Here is a 12,777-nt window from a genome sequence, read left to right as displayed (position 1 = left end):
CCCTCGGGCCCAGCATCACCTGTGCCTGGCACCCCTTGCGCCCGCTGTCCCTCGTGCCCGCCGTCGCTCACGCCTGGCAGCTCTTGTGCCTGGCGGTGCTCCTGCCCGGCCTCTCTCCTGCCCGCGGCTCCGCTTTCCGCTGGGACGGAGTTGGGGTTCTGCCTAGGAGCTGGCCTCGGGCCGTGCTTTGGCTTCAGGGTGAGCAGAACGGTGGCACCCCCTGAGGTGGGAGCTGTGGCTAAGCAGCGCTTCCACTGCTCGAGGCCTTTCCAGCTCCCCCTGCCCCGCCAGCGAGGAGCTGGGAGGGGGCACAGCCAGGCCAGCTGACCCAGCCTGGCCCAAGGGCTGCTCCATGCCCTGTGACGTCATGCCCAGTGGAGAAACTGGGGGGAGTTGGCCGGGGGGGGGCGATCGCTGCTCAGGAATGGGCTGGGCATTGGTCGGCGGCCGCTGTCCTGGGCAGGCTGGAGCTCCAGTGTGACCTCGAGTCGAAGGGACTGTCACCTGTGGGTGAGGCCACGCGGGAGCAGGACACCCCGAAGCGTCTGTGGCCGTGGATAAGCCCATGCCAGAGCAGGTATGTCTGCAGTGTCTGTGGCTGTGGTTACGTCTGTGCCGCAGCAGGTATACCTCTTGAAGGGCTTGTGGCCCAAGGATGAGTCCACGCTGGAGAAGGTCCACGCTGGAGAAGGTCCACCTCGGAGCATCTGCGGCTGTGCACAAGCCTGTGCTGCAGCAGGTACACCCTGAAGCATCAGCGGCTGCACGTGAGGTCATGCTGGAGCCCCTCAAAGCGTGTGGCCATGGGTAAGGCCATGGGGGAGCAAGTTTACTTCTGAAGAGACTGTGGCTGCGGGCAAGGCCCCGCTGGAGCAGGTCTATCTCTGAAGGCATTGTGGCCATGGAGAAGGCCACGCTGGAACAGGTGCACCTCTAAGTGACCGTGGCTGTGGAGAAGTCCATGCCGCAGCAGGTACACCCCTGGAGAGACTGCGGCTCACAGACACGGCTCCATTGGAGCAGGTAAACCCCTAAGGGACTGCAGGCTGTGGAGAAGTCCAAGCCGGAGCAAGGGCAACGGGAGGAGCCCATTGCAGTGTTAAACCCAATGGTCTGGTGCAAAGGGGCCAGGGGTGGAGACTGGAATGGAAATACCTTTAAATTGTTGTGACCCGGGATCGCAGTTGCATGTTATGGGAATTACCATAGCAGGAACCACCTGAACCCCTGGAGGAGAAGCCTTACAAGAAGCAGTGGATCCAGCTGGGTCCCGGGGGCCTGGGGGAGCCACCCGGCCCGGCTGCAGGGTCTTGAGCGCTCGCCCTCTGGTTGTCACTGCTGCCATGGGAAGCGCATGGGACCATCATGTCCCTGGTCCTGCTGGCCACGCTGTTCCTGATACAAGCCAGGATGCTCTTGGCCTCCTTGGCACACTGCTGTGGCTGTGAGGCTCGACCCCATGTGGACATACGTCCACTGGATCGGGACCGGTAGGAGGAGACGCATCCTCAGCCCATCTGCTGCGCCGGGGGAATTGCTCGATGGCAGCCGCAGCAGAAATCTTCCTGGATGGGCCCTTTTTAGCCACTCTACTTCCCCACAGTTCTTGTACGGGGGCTTCCAGGACCGAGGCAGGCGCACCGTCCCGCTTCCTCGCGTCCTCCCCACGGTCACGCAGAGAGAACCCCACCAGGTGGCACGCGGGGTGGGCCCAGGGGCCCCGTCGGCTTGAGCAGGCTCCTGGTAGCCGAGATCACAGAAATCATAGAAATCATTGAATCGTCAAGGTTGGAAAAGACCCTTAAGATCATTGAGTCCAACCATTAACCTATCACTGCCAAGTCCATCTATACCATGTCCTCGAGCACCACACCTAGCCGTTCTTGAAATACCTCCAGGGATGGAGACTCAACCACTGCCCTGGGCAGCCTGGGCCAATGCTTGGCCACCCTTTCGGTGAAGACGTTTTTCCTAATGTCCAACCTAAACCTCCCCTGGCACAGCTTGAGGCCGTTCCCTCTCGTCCCATCGCTTGTTACTCGGGTAAAGAGACCGACCCCCACCTCGCTACAACGTCCTTTCAGGCAGTTGGTCTGAATAATATTGCCTTATTCAGGCAATTAGGTCTCCCCTCAGCCTCCTCTTCTCCAGGCTAAACAACCCCAGTTCCCTCAGCCGCTCCTCACAGGACTTGTGCTCCAGACCCTTCACCAGCTTTGTTGCCCTGCTCTGGCCACGCTCCAGCCCCTCCATGGCCGCCTTGGGGTGAGGGGCCCAACACTGAACACAGCACTCGAGGTGCGGCCTCACCAGTGCCCAGCACAGGGGCACCATCACCTCCCTGCTCCTGCTGGCCACACTGTTCCTGACACAAGCCAGGATGCCACTGGCCCTCTTGGCCACCTGGGCACACTGCTGGCTCATGTTCAGCGGCTGTCGACCAGCACCCCCAGGTCCTTTTTCGCCGGGCAGCTCCCAGCCGCTCCTCACCCACGCAGCGGTGCCTGGGGTCGTTGTACCCCAAGTGCAGGACCCGGCCCTGAGCCTTGTTGCCCCTCACCCAGTGGCCTGGGCCCATCGCCCCAGCCTGGCCAGGGCCCTCTGCAGAGCCTCCCTGCCCCCCAGCAGATCAGCGCTCCCGCCTGACTGGGTGTCGTCTGCAAACTGGCTGAGGGTGCCCTCGATCCCCTCCTCCAGATCATCCATGAAGATGTTGAACAGGACCGGGCCAATACTGAGCCCTGGGGACAGCACTGGTGACCGGCCGCCAACTGGATTTGACTCCGTTCACCACCACTCTCTGGGCTCGGCCGTCCAGCCAGGTTTTAACCCAGCGCGGAGCGCACCCATCCAAGCCGTGAGCAGCCAGCTTCTCCAGGAGAGTGCGGTGGGAGACTGTGTCAAAGGCCTTACTAAAGTCCCAGTAGACACCATCCACAGCCCTCCCCGCGTCCACCGAGCGGGTCACCTTGTCATAGGAGGAGACCAGGTTAGTGAAACAGGACCTCCCTTTCATAAACCCACGCTGGCTGGGCCCGATCCCTCCGTTGTCCCGCACTCGATGCATAATGGCACTCAGGATGATCTGCTCCATGACCTTCCCCGGCACTGTAGCTCCCCGGATCCTCCTTCCGACCCTTCTTGTAGAGGGGCGTCACATTCGCTAGCTTCCAGTCACCCGGGACCTCCCCGGTTGACCAGGGCTGCTGATAAATGATGGAGAGCGGCTTGGCCAGCTCCTCCGCCAGCTCCCTCAGTATCCTCGGGTGGATCCCGTCTGGGCCCGTGGGCTTGTGTGGAGGAGCAGGTCGGTGACTGCCACCTCTTCGACAACTGGGGCTTCAGTCTGCATCCCATCTCCGTCTCCCAGCTCTCCCAGCCTGAAAACCCCGAGGATGACCAGTCTGACTATTAAAGACTGAGGCAAAGGCGGCATTAAGTACCTCAGCCTTCTCCTCCTCCTTCATGGCAATGTTGCCCTCCGCATCCAACAAAGGAGGGAGATGCTCCCTGGCCCTCCTTTTGTCACTGACATATTTATAGAAACTTTTTGTCTTGTCTTTAACAGCGGTGGCCAATTTAAGTTCCAGCTGCTCCTTCGCCTTTCTGATCCTCTCCCTGCGTAACCTCACAATATCCTTGGGGTCCCCCCGAGTCGCCTGCCCCTTCTTCCACCGGCGGTAGGCCCTCCTTTTTTTCCTGCGTTCCAGCCAAAGCTCCCTGTTCAGCCAGGCCGGGCTTCTCCCCCGCCTGCTCGACTTGCGAGATGCTGGCCTGTAGGTGCAAGGAGGGAGATTCTCCATCTTCTCTTCCAGCGGCCAGACCTTGGGGAACAGTCGGTCCGCAGCTGAGACAAAGACCCGCTCTGGCAAGGGGGAACAGAGCTTCTCCTCCAATCGCTGGCGCTGGCACACCAGGCCGTGGACTGTTGGCGCCTCCATGTCTGCCCAAGCCCAAAACCGAGTCGCTGGCGCACGTCCGTGTGCTCCGTACTAACATCCGCCATACAGACCGTGTGCGCCGGATGCCATCCCCATCTTTGGGGGGGCCGATTCTTGTCCGGGTCCCTGCAGAGCACCACGAATGCCCTCAGCTACCGGGTACCTTCCTCTCTGGCAGCCCCCTTACCTCGCTGGCTTACAGGATCTTCCTTCCCGCTCAGCAGGAGCCACCTCCAGAGGCGGCGGGTGGCTGCCCCTCTTCCCATCCATCAATCCCACAGTCCCCAGCAATGGATCCCAGCTCCTGCCCTTCCCTGCCTTCTAGTTCCAGCCTCTTCAGCCCCGCTCTCCCGGCATGGCAGCAACCCAATCTCCTCCCCTGCCTGATGGACCGGCTTCAAGGAGCAGCAGCTGCCCGAGCGCTCACACACCACGCGGGGAGTCGCACGCGCACCACCCGAGACTTTAACTGCTCGCACCGGAGTCCCTTCGCAGCGCGCAGCTCCGCTGAGCCCACGGGTGCCCCTGTTTCACTCCTCGCTCGCACACACGCACACACACACACACACACACACACACTCACCCTCGGGCACCTTCTCTCCCCGCCGGCTCGACCCCAGGTCTCCCCGAAGCACGGTCTCCGACACGACGTACGCCAGGGGAATTTATTGAGTGGCCCAGCGGTGAGGAGCAGCTCGAGCTGGGTGCTGCCAGGGAGGGACCCCGAACAAAGCAAGCCCTGGGCAACTGTACCCTTCCAGTCAAGCTCCCCTCCTCTCATGCGACGCTTCGGCCCAACACCAATATTTGGGTCTGGGCTCTTCTTCTTCCTCATTGGATCCTGTCCCCGTCTCCAGGCAGGACGTTCCCCAACAAGCGAGAGTCCCTCTTTAGAGATTTCAGGCTCTGGACCTCTGGAACCTTCTCTCGTCCCTGTTCCAGCAGTGGTAGAGATACCAGTGGACTCCAGAGGGGCGACCAGTCCAACCAAGAGAAGTGGCAGCAGGTCCCTGCCCCAGGCCGTATGCATGGGGGGGAAGAAGGCACTTCATAGACCGCGGGGCATGGGCCGAGGCAAGGCCGTCCCGCCTTCACGGGACTCCCTCCCTCCCCCTCGCTCCAGCTACTGTCCCGTCTTGAGTCGCTCTGCGTTGTGGTTTCAGGAACCATTGAGCACCAAGGCCTTTGGAGACATCTCCTTGCTTTGCACTAGCAGTTCTCTACAAGCGGTTCGGCGATGACCCCTGCAGGGACGGCAGGAAGAGACAGCGTCACCCAGGGCCACCTCCCTGTCCCCAACTCTCTGCTCTGGGGGGCTCGGTGACCCCCTCCCACAGCCTGATGTGGCTACGGCTGTGGGTCCCACCGGGGAGCACGGAGAGCTGGGCCCACCGCGTCCATCCCCCCGGTCCCAGGCCGTACCTGCGGCTGAGCCACCAGACCCCTCGTTCGTGCCTGCGAGAGAGAAACAGCCGTGAGCTGCCAGCCCCACGCTCGCTACGGGCCCAGTGCACGGGCCAGGAGCCGGCCTGGGAGCCACGGCCGCGCTGCAGCCACTGGGAGGGGAGGATGGTGCTGCAGGCACCGGAGGGGACACACAACCTCTTCCATACGTCCCCGCTGCGGGGCTTTAAAGAGGGGCAGCACAGGGAGGACGAGGGGTTGGGAAATGCCGGCAGCAGCCAAAAATCAGAGCCACGAGTCCGCCCCGGCACTGGGCAGCGGGTGGAGCCGGACCTGCTCCCGGTACTCACTTGATGCCATGCCATACTCCTCCTTCTTCTTCCCTACAGAAAGAAAGAGGCATCAGCATCCACTGCGCTTCACCGCACGGCTCAGGGTCTCCCCAGAGCACAGCGGCTCATGGCCACAGCCCCTCCTGGCCCCCCAGGCCCTGCCTTCCTCCCGCACCCCTCTGCCTCACCGGCACCAGTGCTTTACCTAATTTGTACTTCCAGAAGGCGAATCCAGCAATGACGGCAATGACAGCCAGGATGGCAACAGCCACCGCCACCACGATGGTGAGCAGGTTGGACTCCGGCTCTGGGGAAGAGCAGGGCCGTGAGGAGGGGAAGGGCAACCACCCCAGCCCACCGCTCCACGGGCCCAAGCCCACCGGGCTCACCCCACGCAAAGACACCGGGCTCGGCCAGGCTGGCGTGCTCCACGCGGCACCGGTACTTGTCCTTCTCCTCCGGGCGCGCCTCGATGGAGGCCCAGGTGTAGTAGGTGCCGTCGCTGTTGGGCGCGATGCTGCCCCACTCCGTCTCCTGGTCCCTCACCTCGCCCGCCTTCAGCCAGCTGACGGTGATGGGCCGCGGGTAGAAGCCGTAAGCGCGGCAGTACAAGGTCAGGATCCCGTGGGCCTCCTTCCCCGACACTCGCACCGCGGGGGGCTCTGGGGAGGGGCAGGCGGTGAGGGCCGGCACACGCACCCACAGCAGCCGGTCCCCGGGGTCCCCGCCTCGCCCTCACCTTTCCTCTCCAGCACGGCCCGCCCGTAGCTCACGTATTTCCTCAGCCACTCGATGCAGGTGCTCTGCAGGTAATGCTTCCAGTGCTCAGCGACAGTCCCATCCTCCTCCCACTTGCGCTTGGTGATTTGTGCCCCTGTGTCGGCCGCGGTGAATGTCATCGTGTCCATGTCGAAAGCCATGAAGTCCCTCCCGTCGTAGGCGTTCTGATAAATCCCCCTGGTGCTACCGTCCTCCAGGAGGTCACAGCCGTACATGGACTGCCGCGTGTGAGCCCCTGGAACGCGACCAGGGAGACAGGGCTGAGGGGCTGGGAGGGGGCGGTCAGGAGCCTCCCAGTCCTGGGATGGGGTCCTGGGCACTGCGGGGGTGGGGATGCGCTGGGCTGGGGTGGCCAGAAGCCCCCCCCGCCTCTGGGACAGGGGATCCCAAGCGCTGTGGGGCTGGCACAGGGCAGCCGGGAGCCCCTGGCGCTGGGGGACAGGGGGGCTGGGAGCCCCCTGACAATGACCCCAGGCAGGGAAGGGCCGGCCCAAGCCGGGGCAGCAGCGTCGGGCAGGGCAGGGTCTTGGGGGTGCGAACTCCCCTGGCCCACGCAGCTCCACCCCAGCCCCACGGAGCCCCAGCCCAGCCCCCACTCACCCCTGCTCTGGTTGTAGCGCATCCGCAACGTGTCCAGGTTCGCAAGAGCAACCTGGTGATGGCTCTTTCCGATCCGGGTGTTCCTGTCCCAGTACTGCTGATCCACGCTGGCCGCCATCCAGGCCGCCCGGGGCTCCATCTTCTCCGTCTCGCTGTCGTAGCGCACAAAGGGGTTCCCATCCACGTACCCCATGGACACGTACTGGGGAAGCCCCGGGCCTGGCTCCGACACCGTAATATGGAAGTAGCGCAGGGAGTGGAGCACTGCGGGGACACGGGGGGCGGTCAGAGGTGGGGGGCAGCGGGGTTTGGGGGGGGGGGGACAGGGGTGAGGGTGCCCGGGGGCAGTGATGGAGAGCGAGGCTGGGTGGGGGTCCCAGGGGAGCAGATTGGGGGGGTTGGGGGCAGCTTCACGGGGGATGTGACTGGCGGGGGGATGCTGGGGAGCGAGGTGTGGCCGGAGAAGGGGTCCTGTTTCCTGGGAATGGGAATCTGGGGTCCCAGTGTGAAGGAAAGGAGGGTCCAGGGGCTGGGAGACCCGGGGTGCCTGGCAAGGGGGGGGGTCCAGCGGGGTCCCAACGCCAAGGAAAGCAGCCCCGGGGGGGGGGGGGGGGGGGTCCGGGGCAGCGGGAAGGGATCCGAGGCGGGGCAGGTCGGGGGGCCCGGAAAAGAGGGGTTCGGGGGGTGTCCCGAGGGGCACCCGGTGCCCGGCGAGGGGGACCGCGGGTTCCCTGGGCCCAGGGAAGGGGAGGCCAGGGGGGTCGGGGGGTGGGGGGGGTCGGAGGTTCCCGATGTCCCGGGAGAGGGGGTGCAGGGGGATCCCGGTGCCCGAGGGGGCTCCCGGGTCCCCGCCCGCCCTCACCGTTCGCCGCCGCGGCCGCCCCGACGACGGCCCCCAGCAGCAGCCCCAGGCCCAGCGCCCGCCCCGGCCCCATCGCGCTGCTCCGCACCGGCCGCGAACCCGCACTGAGCCGCCGAGCCCCGCCCCAAGCCCCAAGCCCCGCCTCAGGCCCCGCCCCTCCTCGCCATTGGCCCCTCCACCGCCCGACCGCCAATGGCAGCCCGAGCCGCGTCTGACGTCACCGGGCGCCGGGCAGATCCCGGCTCCTCAGTTTGGCAGAGGCGAAAGCGAAAGCAGCGGAGGCAGCGGGGGGGCGGGGCCGGGACAGGGCTCCCCCGGGGCCCCCCGCCACCCCGCCCCCCCCGGGACCCTCGGCCCGGGACCCCCCCACGTCCCCACGCCCCCCCCGAACCCCCCGCTCCACCGGTGTCCCTCGTTCCTGCCCTCCCTCCCACCGCTCCCCCTCCCACCGGCCATCCCGCTCCTGCCGCTCCTCCTTCCCGGCGTCCCTGCTGCCGCACATCCCGCTCCTGCTCTCCCTGGGCCGGACGCTCCCGCTCCTGCTGTCCCTCCCCCCGCTGCTGTCCCTCCTACTGTCCCCCTCCTGCTGTCCCCCCTCCTGCTGTCCCCCTGCTGCTGTCCCTCCTCCTGCTGTCCCCCCTCCTGCTGTCCCCCTGCTGCTGTCCCTCCTCCTGCTGTCCCCCCTCCTGCTGTCCCCCTGCTGCTGTCCCCCTGCTGCTGTCCCCCTCCTGCTGTCCCCCCGCTGCTGTCCCTCCTCCTGCTGTCCCCCTGCTGCTGTCCCCCCTGCTGTCCCTCCTCCTGCTGTCCCCCTGCTGCTGTCCCCCCCTGCTGTCCCCCTGCTGCTGTCCCCCTGCTGCTGTCCCTCCTCCTGCTGCTGTCCCCCCCTGCTGTCCCCCCTGCTGTCCCCCCGCTGCTGTCCCCCCTGCTGTCCCGCCCCTGCTGTCCCCCCCGCTGTCCCCCCCCTGCTGTCCCCCCGCTGCTGTCCCCCCTGCTGTCCCCCCTGCTGTCCCCCCCTGCTGTCCCCCCGCTGCTGTCCCCCCTGCTGTCCCCCCTGCTGTCCCCCCCTGCTGTCCCGCCCCTGCTGTCCCCCCTGCTGTCCCCCCCGCTGTCCCCCCCTGCTGTCCCCCCCTGCTGTCCCCCCGCTGCTGTCCCCCCCTGCTGTCCCGCCCCTGCTGTCCCCCCCTGCTGTCCCCCCCCTGCTGTCCCCCTGCTGCTGTCCCCCCTGCTGTCCCCCCGCTGCTGTCCCCCCCCTGCTGTCCCCCCCTGCTGTCCCCCCTGCTGTCCCCCCCTGCTGTCCCCCCCCTGCTGCCCCCCCTGCTGTCCCCCCCTGCTGCCCCCCCTGCTGCCCCCCCTGCTGTCCCCCCGCTGCTGTCCCCCCGCAGACCCATCGCAGGCCAAGCGGACGGCGCAGCGCGGGTCCCCCGATGAGGTGTCCCCCAGGCCGTCGGGAGGAGCCTCTGCGTCCGTCGCCCTCGTCCTTCCCGGAGGCTTCGGCCTCCCAGGCGTCCCCCGGGAATGCCACGCTGCTGGGACGAGCAGGGCTGGGGGGTTCCTGACGCTCCTGGAAGAGGACTTCGCCTCCCCAGCACCCAGTGACCCACGGAGGAGAGAGGCCCCCCGCGACTCCGTCTTTGGGAACGGAGCAGGACTCGCGGCAGGTGGCGGTCGGTGGCCGCCTTGGCCACAGGGATCAGCAAGCGCTTGCCTTTGCGGGGGCGCTGTCGGCAGCAGCATCAACAGCCGGCAGCAGCGTCTCCGCAGCCGAGAGGGCAAACGGCATCCTGCGGTGTCCCCGTCCCTGCTCCCGGTGTCCCCGGTGTCCCCGTCCCTGCTCCCAGTGTCCCCATCCCCGCTCCCGGTGTCCCCGTCCCTGCTCCCGGTGTCCCCGGTGTCCCCGTCCCTGCTCCCAGTGTCCCCATCCCCGCTCCCGGTGTCCCTGGTGTCCCCGTCCCTGCTCCCATTGTCCCCATCCCTGCTCCTGGTGTCCCTGGTGTCCCCCTCCCTGCTGCTGGTGTCCCCGTCCCTGCTCCCCGTGTCCCTGTCCCTGCTCCCGGTGTCCCCGTCCCTGCTCCCGGTGTCCCCGTCCCTGCCCCTGGTGTCCCCGGTGTCCCTGTCCCTGCTCCCATTGTCCCCATCCCTGCTCCCGGTGTCCCTGGTGTCCCCATCCCTGCTCCCGGTGTCCCCGTCCCTGCTCCCGGTGTCCCCGGTGTCCCTGTCCCTGCTCCCGGTGTCCCCATCCCTGCTCCCGGTGTCCCCGTTCCTGCTCCCAGTGTCCCCATCCCCGCTCCCGGTGTCCCCGTCCCTGCTCCCAGTGTCCCCATCCCCGCTCCCGGTGTCCCTGGTGTCCCCATCCCTGCTCCCCGTGTCCCCATCCCCGCTCCCGGTGTCCCCGGTGTCCCCGTCCCTGCTCCCATTGTCCCCATCCCTGCTCCTGGTGTCCCTGGTGTCCCCGTCCCTGCTGCTGGCGTCCCCGTCCCTGCTCCCCGTGTCCCTGTCCCTGCTCCCGGTGTCCCCGTCCCTGCTCCCGGTGTCGCCGGTGTCCCCGTCCCTGCTCCCATTGTCCCCGTCCCTGCTCCCGGTGTCCCTGGTGTCCCCCTCCCTGCTGCTGGTGTCCCCGTCCCTGCTCCCCGTGTCCCTGTCCCTGCTCCCGGTGTCCCTGTCCCTGCTCCCGGTGTCCCCGTCCCTGCTCCCATTGTCCCCGTCCCTGCTCCCAGTGTCCCCGTCCCTGCTCCCGGTGTCCCTGTCCCTGCTCCTGGTGTCCCCGGTGTCCCCGTCCCTGCTCCCGGTGTCCCCATCCCCGCTCCCGGTGTCCCCGGTGTCCCCGTCCCTGCTCCCGGTGTCCCTGCTCCCGGTGTCCCCGTCCCTGCTCCCATTGTCCCCATCCCTGCTCCCGGTGTCCCCCTCCCTGCTGCTGGTGTCCCCGTCCCTGCTCCCGGTGTCCCCGTCCCTGCTCCCGGTGTCCCCGGTGTCCCCGTCCCTGCTCCCGGCGTCGGGAAGCCCGAGGCCGCCACGGGCAGGGAGGAGCCCCCGCAGGGCCCCTTCTCTCCCCGGGCGCCACAAGCAGCCGCGGCTGCCGGGGCCCAGGCCCAGCCCAAGGCCCGGGGCCCTCCCGCTGCTGCCGCCGGAGAGGGACGGCCCCGGCCCGGCCCCCCCGAGGCACCGGGCCGCTCCCCCCGCCGCCGCTGCGGGGGCCGGGGCACAGCGGCTCCCGCCACGCCGCTGCCGGAGGGGCTGCCCGACCCCGACCGCCTCGCCACGGCTCCCGGCCCGCCGCGGCTCTGGGGACGGCGCCCAGGGGGAGGCCGCGAGCGGCCGCTCCCCCGCCGGCCCCGGCAGGGAGGGAGGCGGGCAGCGGGGCGGGGGGGGGGGGGGGCGAGCCCCCGGGCTCCCTTCGCCACGGCCCCCCCGCAGCCCCGCAGCGAGCGGCCGAGCCCGAGCGGCGCCGCCCGCCCGCTCCCTCCCCGCGCCGGGGCCGGGCCCGGGCCCCAGCTCCGCCGCCGCCCCGCGGGGATCCGGCCGCCGCCGCCCGCCCGGCCCCGCCCCGGGGCAGCGCTGAGGGGAGCCAGGGGCGGGGCGCGCCCGCCGCTCTGCCCAGTCAGCGCGCAGGGACGAGGAGTGGCGGCGGAGGCGGCCAATGGCGGCGAGGCGGCTGGGCCGAGCCCTCCGCGGGAGCGGCGGGCGGCGAGGGAGGCGGGGCGAGCGCTGCGTCCCGCCCGGGCTGTGTCCTTCCGCCCGGGCGCTCTCTGCCGGGGGGCGGCCGGGCCCTCGTTCGCCCCGTCGGGAATTAATGACAGCGAGAGCGAGCGCGGGGACGTCGGCATCGACAGCGATGAACGGTGCAAAACGGGGGCTTTGCCGGGTTTTGTGGCGATCGGTGACCGTTGGCGCTGGTCGCCGCGGTGTCACGGGTCGGTGGCAGGCGTCCCAGGACGGGGTGGTGGGATGGAGGGCCATCAGCTCGACAGGAGGGTTAGCCATCGTTGGCGCTGGTCACCACGGTGTCACGGGTCGGTGGCAGGCGTCCCAGGACGGGGTGGTGGGATGGAGGGCCATCAGCTCGTCAGGAGGGTTAGCCATCGTTGGCGCTGGTCACCACGGTGTCATGGGTCGGTGGCAGGCGTCCCAGGACGGGGTGGTGGGATGGAGGGCCATCAGCTCGACAGGAGGGTTAGCCATCGTTGGCGCTGGTCACCACGGTGTCATGGGTCGGTGGCAGGCGTCCCAGGGCGGGGTGGTGGGATGGAGGGCCATCAGCTCGTCAGGAGGGCAGGCGAGGGACGTAAGGGAGAGGTTTGGCCGCACGGCCCTTACCGCTGGGGGTGACGTGGCCGAGTGCCGCTGGGTGAGGATTAGGGGGATGGAGGACACAGCAGATGGCGCAGTGGGTGTCCACTCCCCATCGCCCAGCCGGGGTGACAGCACCGATGAGGTGTTCCGTAGGCAAGCGGGAGAAATCTCTGCATCGGTCGCCCTTGTCCTTACGGGAGACGTCAGCCTCCCAGACTCCACCGGGGAATGCCACGCTGCTGGGACGAGCAGGTGTCACGGAGGAGCACAAAGTCCCGTTAGGAGGTGATGTCACCCAAAATACCATTTATTCTCATCAAAAGTGCCAGCTACTCCGACGAGCGTCAGTAACCACAGGTCAGGTGACAACGGGCAGTTAACGCTCCGCAGCCGACTTAGGAAGCCTTAGGCTTCAGAATGAGGACTCAAAATGCGCCATCACTGCACACCAGGGAAAAGAAGCCTGCTTTTGGGGGCGACGTTTTGGTGACCCGGTTGGGACTGCCATAAGGCCTTGCCCGGATCGTCTTGCCGTCCCTGACGGCGCACCGGACCGGAGAGAGCTCCAGCG

The 12,777-nt window shown here is 67.8% G+C and overlaps 1 protein-coding gene across 4 annotated transcripts; it reads right to left on the bottom strand.

Annotated features, from left to right (window-relative positions):
* Window positions 1-4,592: 4,592 nt before the first annotated feature.
* Window positions 4,593-9,324, bottom strand: LOC148051953 (class I histocompatibility antigen, F10 alpha chain-like). Of its 4 annotated transcripts, none has more exons than XR_015699391.1 (8): window positions 7,920-8,059; window positions 7,058-7,321; window positions 6,417-6,692; window positions 6,067-6,339; window positions 5,883-5,984; window positions 5,544-5,728; window positions 5,364-5,396; window positions 4,593-5,185 (listed from the first exon to the last, which is right to left on the bottom strand). XR_015699391.1 is itself a non-coding variant. In XM_087734932.1 (8 exons), the coding sequence occupies exons 1-8, from the start codon at window positions 9,305-9,307 to the stop codon at window positions 5,151-5,153; spliced, it is 1,020 nt and encodes a 339-aa protein (XP_087591058.1). In that variant the 5' UTR covers window positions 9,308-9,324; the 3' UTR covers window positions 4,593-5,150. The 4 variants fall into 4 exon arrangements, 3 of the variants coding, with proteins under 3 accessions (XP_087591058.1, XP_087591057.1, XP_087591056.1); XM_087734932.1 differs by lacking the exon at window positions 7,920-8,059 and adding an exon at window positions 9,304-9,324 and having other exon boundaries at window positions 5,696-5,728; XM_087734931.1 differs by lacking the exon at window positions 7,920-8,059 and adding an exon at window positions 8,369-8,445 and having other exon boundaries at window positions 5,696-5,728.
* Between the last annotated feature and the right edge of the window lie 3,453 nt (window positions 9,325-12,777).

Source organism: Nipponia nippon, unplaced genomic scaffold, assembly GCF_047370975.1.
Source record: "Nipponia nippon isolate SJK-2023a ecotype South Korea unplaced genomic scaffold, ASM4737097v1 scaffold_50, whole genome shotgun sequence".
In the NCBI taxonomy this organism is placed as follows: Eukaryota; Metazoa; Chordata; class Aves; order Pelecaniformes; family Threskiornithidae; genus Nipponia; species Nipponia nippon.
Note: the sequence above shows the minus strand (reverse complement) of the source record. Positions and strands in the feature narration are given on the sequence as shown.

Coding starts and splice junctions, on each gene's coding strand:
- LOC148051953 (XM_087734930.1), bottom strand. CDS start 7,992: ATGGGGCCGGGGCGGGCGCTGGGCCTGGGGCTGCTGCTGGGGGCCGTC. Junction 7,322..7,919: donor GGCGGCCGCGGCGGCGAACG/GTGAGGGCGGGC, acceptor GTGTCCCCGCAG/TGCTCCACTCCCTGCGCTAC. Junction 5,985..6,066: donor GCCCGGTGTCTTTGCGTGGG/GTGAGCCCGGTG, acceptor GCTCTTCCCCAG/AGCCGGAGTCCAACCTGCTC.